This window comes from Eubalaena glacialis, chromosome 19 (genome assembly GCF_028564815.1).
Source record: "Eubalaena glacialis isolate mEubGla1 chromosome 19, mEubGla1.1.hap2.+ XY, whole genome shotgun sequence".
Lineage (NCBI taxonomy): Eukaryota > Metazoa > Chordata > Mammalia > Artiodactyla > Balaenidae > Eubalaena > Eubalaena glacialis.
In genome coordinates this window covers 42,701,644-42,715,517 of record NC_083734.1, presented here as the reverse complement: position 1 = coordinate 42,715,517, position 13,874 = coordinate 42,701,644, and the positions used below count along the sequence as shown (strand labels likewise).

General features: G+C 50.3%; 2 protein-coding genes across 4 annotated transcripts; one reads left to right on the top strand and one right to left on the bottom strand.

Annotated features, from left to right (window-relative positions):
• The first annotated feature begins 210 nt into the window (after positions 1-210).
• MLX (MAX dimerization protein MLX) lies at positions 211-7,928 on the top strand. Of its 3 annotated transcripts, none has more exons than XM_061175608.1 (8): positions 211-293; positions 704-740; positions 1,235-1,324; positions 1,603-1,709; positions 1,965-2,064; positions 2,252-2,351; positions 2,721-2,922; positions 7,149-7,928. In XM_061175608.1, exons 1-8 carry the CDS (start codon positions 252-254, stop codon positions 7,203-7,205), a joined length of 735 nt encoding a protein of 244 aa, XP_061031591.1. In that variant the 5' UTR covers positions 211-251; the 3' UTR covers positions 7,206-7,928. The 3 variants fall into 3 exon arrangements, with proteins under 3 accessions (XP_061031591.1, XP_061031592.1, XP_061031590.1); XM_061175607.1 differs by having other exon boundaries at positions 215-455; XM_061175609.1 differs by lacking the exon at positions 1,235-1,324.
• On the bottom strand, positions 7,895-12,780 carry PSMC3IP (PSMC3 interacting protein). The gene is made up of 8 exons (XM_061175610.1): positions 12,728-12,780; positions 12,539-12,639; positions 12,258-12,347; positions 9,632-9,743; positions 9,003-9,148; positions 8,829-8,882; positions 8,637-8,696; positions 7,895-8,554 (listed from the first exon to the last, which is right to left on the bottom strand). The coding sequence occupies exons 1-8, from the start codon at positions 12,759-12,761 to the stop codon at positions 8,498-8,500; spliced, it is 654 nt and encodes a 217-aa protein (XP_061031593.1). The 5' UTR covers positions 12,762-12,780; the 3' UTR covers positions 7,895-8,497.
• Between the last annotated feature and the right edge of the window lie 1,094 nt (positions 12,781-13,874).

The window sequence follows — 13,874 nt, the reverse complement described above, 5'->3', positions numbered from 1 at the left end:
CAGGGACGGGCGGGTAGGACGGCCCCAAGACGGCCGGTGTCAACCCCGCCACCGAGCCGGACTCCAGGTCTCCACCGGCCGCGGCGGGGGTGTCCGCGGTAGTCCTCCGAGTCGCGCATGCGCTGCTGCCCGCCCCGCCCCCCCGCCTCTGGGCCGCGGGTTGGTGGGTTTGGGTCACGTGGGCGCGCCTCGCCGCTTCCTCGCCGCAGGGGGCCAGCCCGCGGGCAGGTTTCCGGTTCGGTGGGTCGGAGATGACGGAGCCGGGCGCCTCTCCGGAGGACCCCTGGGTCAAGGCAAGCCCCGTGGGCGCGCACGCCGGCGAGGGGAGGGCGGGTCGGGCTCGTGCACGTAGGGGGTCTGGAAGACGAGGGGACTCCCTGAAGTCCCCAGAGCTACTCCCGCTCTCCGGGCCCCGGGGCTGCAGAGAAGACAGCTCTCACCCCGCGTGTGCCAAGGTGGGAAGACAACTGAGGCGTGTGCGCGTGGGTGTGAGGGGACGGGGCTGGAGGGCTGGAGGTGTGGAGTGGGCGGACGGCGTCCTGCCGAGGGGCGGCGCTCCCGCGGCCTAGCCACTCTTGGCTCTGGGGGAATCCTGCGGCTGCTCGCGCACCCCAGGTGTGTGTGTGTGTGTGTGTGTGTGTACGTGTGCACACGCGCGCAGGGGCGGAGGTCTGACGGGCTTCTCCCTTGCTCGGTGCCGCAGGTCGAGTATGCGTACAGCGACAATAGCCTGGACCCCGGTGAGTGCCTCCCCCACCGTCTTCAGCTCTGGAGGGACACTCCCACTTCAGCCCTATAGATTTAAGTGGCCTTGCCAGCCACACCTGAGCACAGTCCACTGCCCTTGAGCTGAGCGGGCCTGAGCAGCGAGGGAGGAGGAGCTGGAGGACAGGGGCAGGAAGCATCCGAGGGTGACACCTAGTTCCCTATGTCCTGGAGCAGGGATGTGATGGAAGTAGTGACAGCTGGTCACTCACCATCATCACGCCCAGATGCCACTTTGTGAGCCAGGAGGTATCACTGCAGGTCTGTGGAGCAGTGTAGGCACTAGAGACAGGAGCACTGTGGAATGGCACGACAGAAAGTGGGTGGCCCAGTATGGCTGGCTTTTGGGTTGAAGGGGAGAGGTCAGTATTTAAGGCCCAGGAAGCCATTATGCCCACAGGTGTCTGAGGGCCTAGCAGGGCCCCTCCCTCTATCCTACCCCTTAGTGATTGGGGCCTCTCTTTTCCAGGACTTTTTGTAGAAAGCACCCGCAAGGGGAGTGTAGTGTCCAGAGCTAATAGCATCGGTTCCACCAGTGCCTCTTCTGTCCCCAACACAGGTAGGCAGCAACGTCCCCCCCACTCGGGGGAACCAGATATGCCTTCATTTTAGTATCTTTCCTAGACAGGGCAGCTCCAGCCATCCACGTGGAGGCGCCGGAACCCTAGTGCTAGAAGCAGGGTATCGCCATCTCTCACCTCATCTGGGATATTAGGTTCTTGTATCTATCTGCCATCTCTGGGTACCAGGTTCTTCTTCCCAGCTGGGGAAAAGTGGGCTAGATGGGCCCCACTGGGCCCCAGAATGACCTTTTCCTGCCCCCAACTCTGACCGTAGATGACGAGGACAGCGATTACCACCAGGAATCCTACAAGGAGTCCTACAAGGACCGGCGGCGGCGAGCACACACTCAGGCTGAGCAGAAGAGGAGGGATGCCATCAAGGTGATTGCGGGGGCCTGCACCTCAGCCAGCGCAGGAGGGCGCTGCGCACTTCACGTCCACTCTGCCCTGACCCCGTCCGGCAGTCCCAAGCAGGCTTGGGGGCAGCTAGTCTGGGCCCTGGACATGAACTTCTCCCTCCTTCCCACCCCCCTTTGAGTGAGTGAGCATGGAACTTGGTATCATGGAAGAAAAACTTTGTGCCCATTTGCCTTAACCCCTCAGTTAAGGAACCCATGTCCCCTGCTCTCTCCACAGAGAGGCTATGATGATCTACAGACCATCGTTCCCACCTGCCAGCAGCAGGACTTCTCCATTGGCTCCCAAAAGCTCAGCAAGGCCATCGTTCTGCAGAAGAGTATGGCCAGGAGAGCAGTGGAGGGCTTGGAGCCAAGGGGGCTGTGCAGGCTAGCGCCTCAGAGCCGCTTTTGGCCTGGCCCTGGTGGGGTGGTTGTAGCAGGAGAGGTGGGGTCTGGGGGAAGGGGGAACACAATCAGCCTGGTCCTTCTGGTTGTGCCCACCTCCTCTTCCCTCCCCCACTCCAGCCATTGACTACATCCAGTTTTTGCACAAGGAGAAGAAAAAGCAGGAGGAGGAGGTATCCACGCTACGCAAGGACGTCATGGCCCTAAAGATCATGAAAGTGTAAGGGGGGTGCTGGGCTGGGGGAACCAGGGCTTCTGGTTCTGAGGGGACTCTGAGGCCTCTTCAGTTCACACCCTTCCCTTTGTTGAAAGGCCACGTCAGATAATATTCTCACTGTCTCATGTGGTAGGCAGGACTCTATCCCAACTGTAGCAGATACTCTGGAAACGCCTGTGGGATTAATGAAGGGAAGGTTGGAGAGGGTGGGTCACCACTTCTGACCTAGAAGCAGTATCTAGCTGATGTTGAATACCTCCCCAAGGCTCTCTGGGAATCTCCTTCCCAGGGGAGTACGTAGGGTAGCGCTGTTATTCTTCCTGGGCCGGTAGAGCTGCTGCAGCCCCTTAGCCCTGGCCTGTTCACTTTCAGGAACTATGAGCAGATTGTGAAGGCACACCAGGACAACCCCCATGAGGGGGAGGACCAGGTCTCTGACCAGGTGAAGTTCAATGTGTTTCAAGGCATCATGGACTCCCTCTTCCAGTCCTTCAATGCCTCTATCTCCGTGGCCAGCTTCCAGGAGCTGTCGGCCTGTGTCTTCAGCTGGATTGAGGAGCACTGTAAGCCTCAGGTATGGGGCAGCAGTGGGCACGGGGTTGGGGGTCTTCCCTCAGGCACAGTGGCCCAAGCCATTGTTTGTTCAGAGAGACAGGGTAGCAGGTTTTAGGTTTCTTGAGGATATTTCTACAACTTTCAGTATTCTTGTTTCCCCCTTTGCTTTCTAGCCCAGTTTTTCCTGTTAAGGTTTCATTTGGCGAGAAGGATTTGAGCACTCACTAATGCAAGGCCTAGCTCTTGGCCTTTGTTTCACCCACATAGTGGCAAGTAATGGCAGCCTCAGGCACTCCTCCTCTGCTGCCCAGCATGTAAGCCCCGATCACTTGCAGCACACTTACTTGGGGTTTTTGGAAAGATTCCTGGCCCCCACCCCCAGGCCCACTAAAGTAGCTTTCCATGGGGTTTCTAATTATTATTTGTAATGGAGAGTGTGTTAATGGTTGCACTGAGTCTTCCATTTTTGAGGCCTGGTTGCTTTTTCTGAGGCTTGACTTGTATCTGAGATTCTCACTTTTTTGTTTCCCAACATTTTTTTAAGTGTAATTTTTAAAAGTTACACTGCATTTACAGTTATTACAAAAAACATTGGCTACATTCCCCATGTTGTACAATACTTCCTTGCAGCCTTACACCCAGTAGTTTGTACTTCCCACTCCCTGACCCCAATATTGCCCCTCAGCCCCACCCCCCACTGGTAACCACTAGTTTGTTCTCTATATCTGTGAGTCTGCTGCTTTTCTGTTATATTCACTAATTTGTTGTATTTTTTTAGATTCCACATATAAGTAATGTCATACACTTATATGTGGAATCTTTCTCTTATTTCACTTAGCATAGTCCATCCATGTTGCTGCAGATGGCAAAATTTTGTTTTTCTTTTTGGCTGAGGAGTATTCCATTGTGTGTGTGTGTGTGTGTGTGTGTATACCACATCTTCTTTATCCATTCATCTCAGGTTTTTGCAGGGTTTTTTTGGTACTTTTAAAAATTTTATTGAAGTACAGTTGATTTACAATGTTGTGTTAATTTCTGCCGTACAGGAAAGTGACTCAGTTATATATATTCTTTTTCATATTCTTTTCCATTATGGTTTGTCACAAGATATTCAATATAGTTCCCTGTGCTCTACAGTGGGACCTTGTTGTTTATGCATCCATCCTATATACAGAAGTTTGCCTCTGCTAATCCCAAACTCCCACTCCTTCCCTTCCCTACCTCCCCCACCCCCACAGCCTCAAGGCTGTTCTGTGTGTCTGAGAGTCTGTTTCTGTTTCGTAGAGATGTTGATTTGTGTCATACTTCGATTCCACATATAAGTGATATCATATGGTATTTGTTTTTCTCTTTCTGACCTACTTTGCTTAGTATGATAATCTCTAGGTCCATCCATGTTGCTTCAAATGGCATTATTTCATTCTTTTTTTTATGGCTGAGTAATATTGCATTGTATATATATACACCACATTTTCTTTATCCATTCACCTGTTGCTGGATGCTTAGGTTGCTTCCGTATCTTGGCAGTTGTAAATAATGCTGCTGGAACATTGGGTTGCATATATCTTTTCAAATTAGTGTTTCTGGTTTTTTGGATATATACCTGGGAGTGGAATTGCTGGATCATATGGTAGCTCTATTTTTAGTTTTTTGAGAAACCTCCATACTGTTTTCCATAGTGGCTGCACCAGTTTACCTTCCCACCAACAGGGTGCAAGGGTCCCCTTTCCTCCACATCCCCACCAACATTTGTTATTTGTGTTCTTTTTGATGATCGCCATTCTCACAGACGTGAGGTGATATCTCATTGAGGTTTTTTTTTTTTTTTCTGGCTGCACTGGGTCCATTGCGGCATGCGGGTTCTTCTTCATTGCAGCGCATGGGCTCAAGCTCATGGGCTCAGTAGTTGTGGCGCTTGGGCTTAGTTGCCCTGTGGCATATGGGATCTTAGTTCCCCGACCAGATCTTACCTGCGTCCTCTGCATTGGAAGGCGGATTCTTAACCACTGGACCATCAGGGAAGTCCCTCATTGTGGTTTTGATTTGCATTTCTCTGATGATTAGCGATGTTGAGCATCTTTTCATGTGCCTGTTGGCCATCTGCATTTCCTCTTTGGAAAAATGTCTATTCAGTTCTGCCCATTTTTTAATCGGGTTGTTTTTTGTTTTTTGGCCACACCATGTGGCTTGCGGGATCTTAAGTTCCCCAACCAGGGATAGAACCCGGGCCACGGCAGTGAAAGTGCCGAGTCCTAACCATTGGACTGCCAGGGAATTCCTTGGTTATTTTCTTGTTGTTGAGTTGTATGAGCTGTTTATATACGTTGGATATTAACCCCTTATCAGTCATATCATTTGCCAGTATTTTCTCCCATTCAGTAGATTGTCCTTTCGTTTTGTCAATGGTTTCCTTTGCAGTGCAAAAGCTTTTAAGTTTAATTAGGTCCCATTTGTTTATTTTCACTTTTATTTCCTTTAGGAGATGGATCCAAAAAATATTGCTGCAGTTTGTCCTGAGTGTTCTGCATATGTTTCCCTTTAGGAGTTTTATAGTATCCAGTCTTACATTTAGATCTTTAATCTATTTTACTTTTGTATATGGTGTGAGAAAATGGTCTAATTTCATTCTTTTACATGTAGCTGTCCAGTTTTCCCAGCACCACTTATTGAACAGGCTTTTTCTCCATTGTATTTTCTTGCCTCCTTTGTTGTAGATGAATTGACCATGAGTGTGTGGGTTTATTTCTGAGCTCTGTGTTCTGTTCCATTGATCTCTGTGTTTTTGTGCCAGTACCATACTGGGTTTTTTTGTTTTTTTTTATTTTATTTATTTTTGGCTGCTTTGGGTCTTTGTTGCTGCGCGCGGGCTTTCTCTAGTTGCGGTGAGCGGGGGCTACTCTTCATTGCGGTGCGCGGGCTTCTCATTGCGGTGGCTTCTCTTGTTGCGGAGCACGGGCTCTAGGCGCGCAGGCTTCAGGAGTTGTGGCAGACAGGCTCAGTAGTTGTGGCTCACGGGCTCTAGAGCGCAGGCTCACTAGTTGTGGCACACGGGCTTAGTTGCTCTGCGGCATGTGGGATCTTCCTGGACCAGGGATCGAACCTGTGTCCCCTGCATTGGCAGGCGGATTCTTAACCACTGTGCCACCAGGGAAGCCCACCATACTGTTTTGATTACTGTAGCTTTGTAGTATAGTCTGAAGCCAGGGAGCATGATACCTCCAGCTCTGTTCTTCTTTCTCAAGATTATATTGCCTATTTGGGTTCTTTTGTCTTTCCATACAAATTTTAAAATTATTTGTTCTAGTTCTGTGAAAAATGCCATTGGTATTTTGACAGGGATTGCAATGAATCTGTAGATTGCCTTGGGTAGTATGGTCGTTGTAACAATATCGATTGTTCCAATCAAAGAACATGGTGTATCTTTCTATCTGTTTGTGTCATCTTCAATTTCTTTCCATCAGAGTACAGGTCTTTTGCCTCCTTAGGTAGGTTTATTCCTAGGTATTTTATTCTTTTTAATGTGATGGTAAATGGGATTGCTTTCTTAATTTTTCTTTGATACTTAAATGCAAGAGATTTCTGTACATTAATTTTATACCCTGCAACTTTACCAAATTCGTTGCTGAGCTTTAGTAGTTTTCTGCTGGCGTCTTTAGGACTTTCCATGTTTAGTATTGTGTCATCTGCAAACAGTGATATTTTATTTCTTTCCAATTTGGATTCCTTTTTTTTTTTTTTCTTTTTTTTTTTCTGGATTCCTTTTATTTCTTCTTCTCTGATTGCCATGGCTAGGGCTTCCAAAACTATGTTGAATAAAAGTGGTGAAAGTGGGCATCCTTGTCTTGTTTCTGATCTTAGAGGAAATACTTTCAGTTGAAAGCATGTCCTAACAACATTTTTATTGTGAAACACTGTAAACATACTGCAGCACTGAGAGAATTTTATAATGAACACTCATATATCCCCCACCTAAAGTTTACCATTAACCTTTTTTGTATTTGCTTTATCACATAGTAATGCATCTCTCCATCCCTGACTGACTCCATCCTGTTTTGGGGGCATTTGCAAACTGTAGACATCAGTGCTTCCCAGGTTTTTTGTTTTAACTGTACTCTAAAGAGCACACCTGGCTCAGGCAGGCATCACTGAGCGGCTGTGCCCTCGCTGAGCGGCTCTGTGCCCTCCCTGAGCGGCTCTGTGCCCTCCCTGAGCATGATCTCTCTCTTTCTCTGCTGCCCCTACCAGACCCTACGGGAGATTGTGATTGGTGTTCTACATCAATTGAAGAACCAGCTTTACTGACCAGCTCTTGGAACCTGCAGAACAGCCAGCAAGAGGCCTTGAGTCTCCTACTTGGCCGTGGAGCCACTGGGCTTATGAGATTGGACTGTGACACTGCACACCAGTCAGCTGCTTTCTCCTCAGTGTTTGGCTCCCCAGCTCTCCCCTCCCCCTCAGCCCCATCTTCAATGGGGCTGGGAAGGGGGGAGGGTTATTATGAAAGCTTTGATTAATTTATTATACTGACCATAGATCTCAAACCTACCTAGTCTTTCCCCCTCCCCATAGAAGTCCTCGGGATGGGGTCTGCTCTGGGAACCCTGAAAAGCTCCTGGCCTCTCCCTTTTTCTAAGCCTCAGATTTCTGCTCATATTTGGTAACTACTGTTTGCCTGTTTTGGTTTCTCTGGCAACATTTAGCCCAAGTTTGGCCATTTTGGCAGTAGTTGGATGGGAAGAAAGGAGTAAGAGAAAATACTCTCACAGCCATGAAGGGTGAAAGGTGGCCTCATGCCTAGGCTAGGGCTGCCTGGTCAGCCCGAGGTGAGGCCAGAGCTTTCTCTGGCCAGCTCAGGGCAGGGCTGCCAGGTTCCTGCCCTTGCCCTCTACTCTGGGTGGTAGAGGGAAGCAACCTCCTCACCCACTCCTGCCCTCTGTGTCCCCACAGGCAGTAGCACTGCACAGCAAAGTCAAATGTGACACAACACTACATATTAAATTTTTTAATTTTTCTAAACACCAACAATGCAATTTTGCTAAAGTTACAATTTTGGAAAATTGGCCTCAAGACCACTCCCAGGCTTTCTGTCAAGTGTATCTGGGTCTCTACCATCTCAGGGCTGCCTGCATTTCTCCCAGGACTTGGGGTGGGGTGAAGGTGGGTAGAGAAGATTTTCTAAAGGTCTCCTGGAGTGTAGAGCCCAGGAGAGTCCTGGGTGAGGCCCTGGGCTCCTTGAATGCTGTATATAGTAGCCTCTCTCTGCCCTTGTCCCCCAAGCTCTCTTTTGCCTTCTTCAGGTTTAATATCTGGGAGGTTTGATTATCCAGAGGAAATTACTATTTTTATATCAAATTATATGACAATAAATATTGCCAAATGCTTTCCTTTTGCATTGTTCCCCATCTAACTGTTAAGTTGAGGCAGTCAAAATGTGGATGATGAAATGAGTGAAACCATCCTCCCCGGGCCACCGGTGCGCCACCCAGTACTTTGGTGTGTGCTCAAAAGTGGCCAGCAGCAGGAACAACAACAAAGCTGACCTAAACAAGGCAGCCAGTCCAGGACACCTCTGTTCCCAGGCCTGCCGGAGGGCCTCAGGGATCTGGGAGCTTGAGGTTGTAATCTTCATCTGTCTCTATCCCAACTTCCTCCTGGGGGGGGCAGCGAGACAAGTGAATGAGACCTCCCTGGATGCAGGCCCCAGGGGAGCAAGGAAGGGAGAACACCACTTACAAAAAACTGCTTCTTGCTCTTGGGGTATCCTTCAAGGATTGCATCAGACAGCTCTGTTGCCTGACAAGAAACAAAACCGCCCCCTTTCAGATGGGCAGTACTCGGCATGCCTGACGGGTCCATGATACGGGGCAGCTGTTTCCCCGGTGGCTGCCGTCGTCCAGGGCCTGCCTAGAGTTCCCCCGCACTTACCATCCTCTTGCGCTTCCTCCACTCCTTGCAGTACCTCTGTCTCTCTCTGTACACCTAGACAGGGAAACAGGTTCCTCTGACCCCCTCAGCCCTACAGCAGCCGCTGGGGTCAACCCTCCTCACTTTGAACCTGCACAGGCAGCCCTCCCTGCTCCCCACTCCCTCCCCACCCACCTGCTCTTTCTCTTCTGGAGTCACGTGGTTGGTGGCCGCTTTGATGTTCTTCAGTCTCTCTGTGTAGCCAGCACATTCCTTCTTTAACTCCTGGATCTCTTTCTGCATCTCCGGTGTGGTCAGGGCACTAGTTAACTCCTTCAGCTCTAAAACCACATCCCCCGGAGAGGTCACTGGCTACCCTGAGGTAGGAGACCAGGCCTCCACCTTGCTCTGGGCTCTACACACAGGGTCCAGAATGGGTCCCGTATTCTGGAAATCCTCACGAGATTAAGGCTTACAGAATTGTCAGTTTATTCTAGTTTTCTTTCCTTCCCCATCTACACATAGTTGAGGGGAATGAGTTTGAGTAGACTGTTAGCTGTAGTCAGTTAAAGAAGCAGAGTAAAGGGAAGTGTGGGAACTGTATACTGATACAGTAGGGAAGGCAAATGCCTGTCTTGCCCATTTGTCTTCAAGAGCCATTAGTTGTTAGACACTGATTTTAAGGTAATGCCTATGGCAGCCCAGCAAAGGGATCTTTGCTGCAAGAAGACAGCACTGCGGTCAACAAACCCTTCACTTGGTAATTCCTGACCTCAGACTGACCCTGACACTAGGGGTACCTTCTGGGGGTTGCCCAGTCCTACCAGCCTCCATGTGGCGGCAGCTCTGCTGCAAGCTCTGCACCTTAGCAGTGAGGGCCACGATTTTGGCATCCAGGGCTTGGAGGTCAGCATCACTAACCATGTCAAATTGTTCCTGCCAGCGACAAAAGGAAGAATAGAAGTAGGCTGATGGGAGAAACAAGAAGGGAACCCACATTTGGGAAGGCAACATTCATACATACTCGAGAATCTGGGACTCCCCAACCCTCCAGAGGGCCCGGGAAGATAGAGGGTACTTTTGAGCATTCACTTTAGTACCAGTCCACTCAAAAAGCTGTAAAAGAACAAGTTGAAACCTGATGCTTGTCCTCAAGGGGTTTCGAGGTGCAGGATACTGAATAATAGGACAGGAATATCTTTCAGGTTACTGGCAAAACCACTCACTGGGCTGAAGGAGTAAAGGAACATTTGTCTCAAGGTGATGATACCTAATTATGGGTTTCCACAATAGGAAGAATGTGGACAGGCGAAGAGGCATGGTGGGAGGTATTTAGATAAAGGATACCAGTGAAGTCTGAGGAACCCCTCCCATGAGACCACAGCTAGAAAAGGCCTGTGCTGGGGCTCAGTGGGGTCTTGTCAGTGGTGATGGGAAGCAAAATGGAAAGGATGGGAATACCAGCCCGGGCAGTTTGGACTCTACATTCAGGTGAGGTAAACCATTAGGGCAGGAGGCAGCAAACTACAGCCTGCAGGCCAAATCCTGCCAGATGCATGTTTTTGAAAAAAAATTTTGGAAACGTAGCCACATCCACTTGCTTACATATTGTCCATGGCTGGTTTTGCTCTACAGTGGCAGACTTGAGTACTAGTGACAGTTGTGTAATTGGGACAAGAGACCATCTGACCTGCAAAGCATAAAAATATTAACTGTCTGGCCCTTTACAGAAAAAAAAAAAAAATCTGCCAACTTCTTTAAGGGATCTTCAATAGAGCAGTAATATAATGAAACCTATTTTAGGATAATTAGCCTTGATGGTGGATGTTAAATCCTGTGGGGTTACTGAGTAAAGGAAGATGAGAAATGGGGTCTGCCCCAGAACAGCTTCAGTTTTGTGAGGGAGACAAGTGAAAAGTCAATTACAATAGAGTATGCCTCAAAAGAGGTAAGTGCCTGAAGAAGGCAGTTAGCTCATAGCATTCAGGGAAGGTTTCTGGAGGTGATGCCTGCGTGAAATCCTAAGGGATGAGTAAGAGTCAGCCGGGCGAAGAGAAAGAAGGGACTCAAAAACTCTGAGCAGAGGAAGGAAAATGAGCAAAGGCCACGGGAGTAAAACTAGACCATCTAAATGGTCTAGTATTGATGGATGGAGAAATAACAGGGACAGGAGAGGCTAGAGGCAGGCTGGGGCCAGGTCTCCAAGTGCCTTTTATCTGTTCTAGGGAGCACTAGAGTTTTCAGTAGGGAAACGGCATGACTAGATTTGTATGTACATAGATTATTCTGGCTGCAATGTTTAAGATATGTTTAAGGAGGCCAGGAGTTAGGAGGATATTGCAATAGATGAGGAGCACCTGAGCTAGAGCAGTGGTGGCAGCTGGAGGAGAGGATGGATTCAAGAAGAGGAAAACAACTGGACTTGATGGCTGACTAGGCATGTGAAATAAGGGAAGTTAAGAATGATTCCCTGGGACTTCCCTGGTGGCGCAGTGGTTAAGAATCTGCCTAACAATGCAAGGGACACAGGTTTGATCCCTGGTCCAGGAAGATCCCACAGGCCACGGAGCAACTAAGCCCGTGCGCCACAACTATTGAGCCTACGTGCTGCAACTACTTAAGTCCACGCACCTAGAGCCTGTGCTCCGCAACAAGAGAAGCCACCACAATGAGAAGCCCGCGCACCGCAACGAAGAGTAGCCCCCACTCGCCACAACTAGAGAAAGCCCGCACGCAGCAACGAAGACCCAATGCAGAAATAAACGAATGAATGAATGAATGACTCCAGGGACTTCCCTGGTGGTCCAGTGGTTAAGAATCCGCCTTCTAATGCAGGGGACGGGGGTTCGATCCCTGGTCGGGGAACTAAGATCCCACGTGCAGGGGTGCAGGGGGCAATTAAGCCCAGTGCAGCCAAAATAAAAAAAAAAAAAAGAGTGACTCCCCAGTCTCTGGCCTGGGTGAAGAGTGATTCCATTAAGGGAGAAGAATACAAGAGGAGCCAGTTTAGGGGAGAGATGAGGCATTCTACTTTGGCAATATTGATTCTGAACGGCCTGAAAGGCATCCAGGTGGGGGGGTCTGGGCTGGAGATACAAAGTTAATATCACATGTGTTTACGGAAGGGGGTGGAGACAGAAGGAAAATAATTTGGCAGACGGTGGTTCTCATCTAGATGATTGGGAATAAGAACTTCCAAGGATAAATGGACCTCAATAGCAACAACTCAGTTGTCCTGTATCATATTTCAAGTCTGGAAATCTCGTGAAGTTTGGATGACAGCAAAGGGAGTCCACACTTTGACTTAAAGGCTGGCTGGGACCCTTTTAATGGCCTAAGACCGGTGAATATCACAGGATGCTTCAATGCTCCCAAAGAGAGTTCATACCAGGGACTGATTCACCTAATGCCGGACTCTCACACACGTGCTAATCTGCGCGTTTCCCTCACCTGGTCAGCAAAGTATATCTTCTGCTTGCCGTACATCTTCTCTTTGATCTTGCCTTGTTGGGCCAGCTGGTCCAGCGCCTTCACCACCGCCTGGCAGAGGGGAGGGGGCGGAGAAGTCGGGGGAGTGACTTCGGGCCCGGGCTGGGGAATGTCACCAATGATGCGGGAAGCGCCCGAAGAGCATTAGGAAGCCCAAGCCTAAAATGGCAGCCTCGGGAGGGGAGGAACCCAGGCTGATTCGAGGGGGTCCCAGGGGAGGAATCCCAGGAGAGGGTCCTCACCGCCTTGCCCAGTCCGTGTTCCCGCTGCAGGTTCCCGAACACGTCCTGGGCGCTGTAGGGCCGGTTCTGCTCCTGTAGGTACCTCAGCAGGATCCCGGAGGCTACGGAGAGAGACGAGGCGGGGAGGGGCTCCCTCAACCGACCCCTGCCCGCCCTCCTCCCAGGTCTCCCGGCGCCCACGGCCGTTACCTCCCGCCACGGCTTCCGCCCGGCCTTTACTCATGTCCTTTACCGCCACCAAACTCCGAAAGCCGGAAGTTGCAGTTGCTCGGGGCAACGGCTCCTTCCGGCGATGGGCAGGGCTGGCCTCAAGTGGTGATTGGCGGAGGGAAGCCTTCGCGAGGAGCGGAGCAGCCCTTCTCGGACACCGTAGTTCCGCTCGGCCGGGAACTCGGGCGCCCGGGTCTCGCCTGCCGGGTCCCGGTCTCTGCCGGAGAGGCGGGGCGCGCGCTTCGAACCTCTCCCTTACTCCCCTCGGAACCAGGGCTGTAGGGAATCACGCGCTGAAGTTTCGGGACCCAGTTCTAGCGGCCGCTGAGCACTCGTGACCTTGAACTGGGCTGAGTATTCGAACGGAAAGAAACCTCAGCATCAACTCCCGCTGGGCAAGCGACTTGCTCAAGGTCACAGGGCCAGTTACCTACGGACGTGTCCCCTCCCACAGCCCAAACCTTTCAGTCGGTTTTTCTCATTTTTTGTAAAACGGCAACAAGAGGTGTTTGCAGGAGGGGGGTTATGAAGACAATAGAACGGGTGAGCGCCCTGGAAAGAATAACGCTGCCTTTATTTGCCCGTTACCGAGCTTCGCACACAGGGGGCGCTCAGCACATGCTGTGGTTGAAGGTAGGGTTGGGAGGGGGCTGCTCTTAAGCCACAATGCTTGTAGAAGTTTCCTCTTGGCCGAGACAATCTTATGGCAACACCTGGCAGGTGCTTTCCACTCCTGCCCACATCGGCCAATGGGACAAAGCCTGAAATAAGTATTTCTAGTTTCTGAGGTCAGCTGAAGGCCAAAGAGCAGCTGTTGAGTTGCAGGCTCAAACAATCCAGAGGGGCATGGTGCTACTTTTTAAAGCTTCTATTACCTAAAATCTCATTAGCCTTTGAAACCTGTGCTTGTCTTCACACGTTTAGGGGACAATATTCAGAATTAGAAATGACGGAACTGCAGGCTAGATGCCAGCCAAGAGTGCCGGTTATGCTCACATCTGGGCTCTCCTGGAGAGGGGAAGTAGCCTCCCACCATGGTGATTGTTCTGGCCATCACAGAAGGAAAAACAGGGATGGGCAGGTGGGTCCCTCGCACATGGGCTTCCTCTTTTGAGGCTATCACCTC

Bases quoted from the DNA above. Each gene is read 5' to 3' on its own strand.
- MLX (XM_061175607.1), top strand. From the start codon at position 252: ATGACGGAGCCGGGCGCCTCTCCGGAGGACCCCTGGGTCAAGGCAAGC. The intron at 741-1,234 runs GTGAGTGCCTCC...TCTCTTTTCCAG, and splicing joins CGACAATAGCCTGGACCCCG to GACTTTTTGTAGAAAGCACC. The intron at 2,923-7,148 runs GTATGGGGCAGC...TGCCCCTACCAG, and splicing joins AGGAGCACTGTAAGCCTCAG to ACCCTACGGGAGATTGTGAT.
- PSMC3IP (XM_061175610.1), bottom strand. From the start codon at position 12,761: ATGAGTAAAGGCCGGGCGGAAGCCGTGGCGGGAG. The intron at 9,149-9,631 runs GTAGGACTGGGC...ATGTGGTTTTAG, and splicing joins CTGCCGCCACATGGAGGCTG to AGCTGAAGGAGTTAACTAGT. The intron at 8,555-8,636 runs GTAAGTGGTGTT...TGCCCCCCCCAG, and splicing joins AGAGCAAGAAGCAGTTTTTT to GAGGAAGTTGGGATAGAGAC.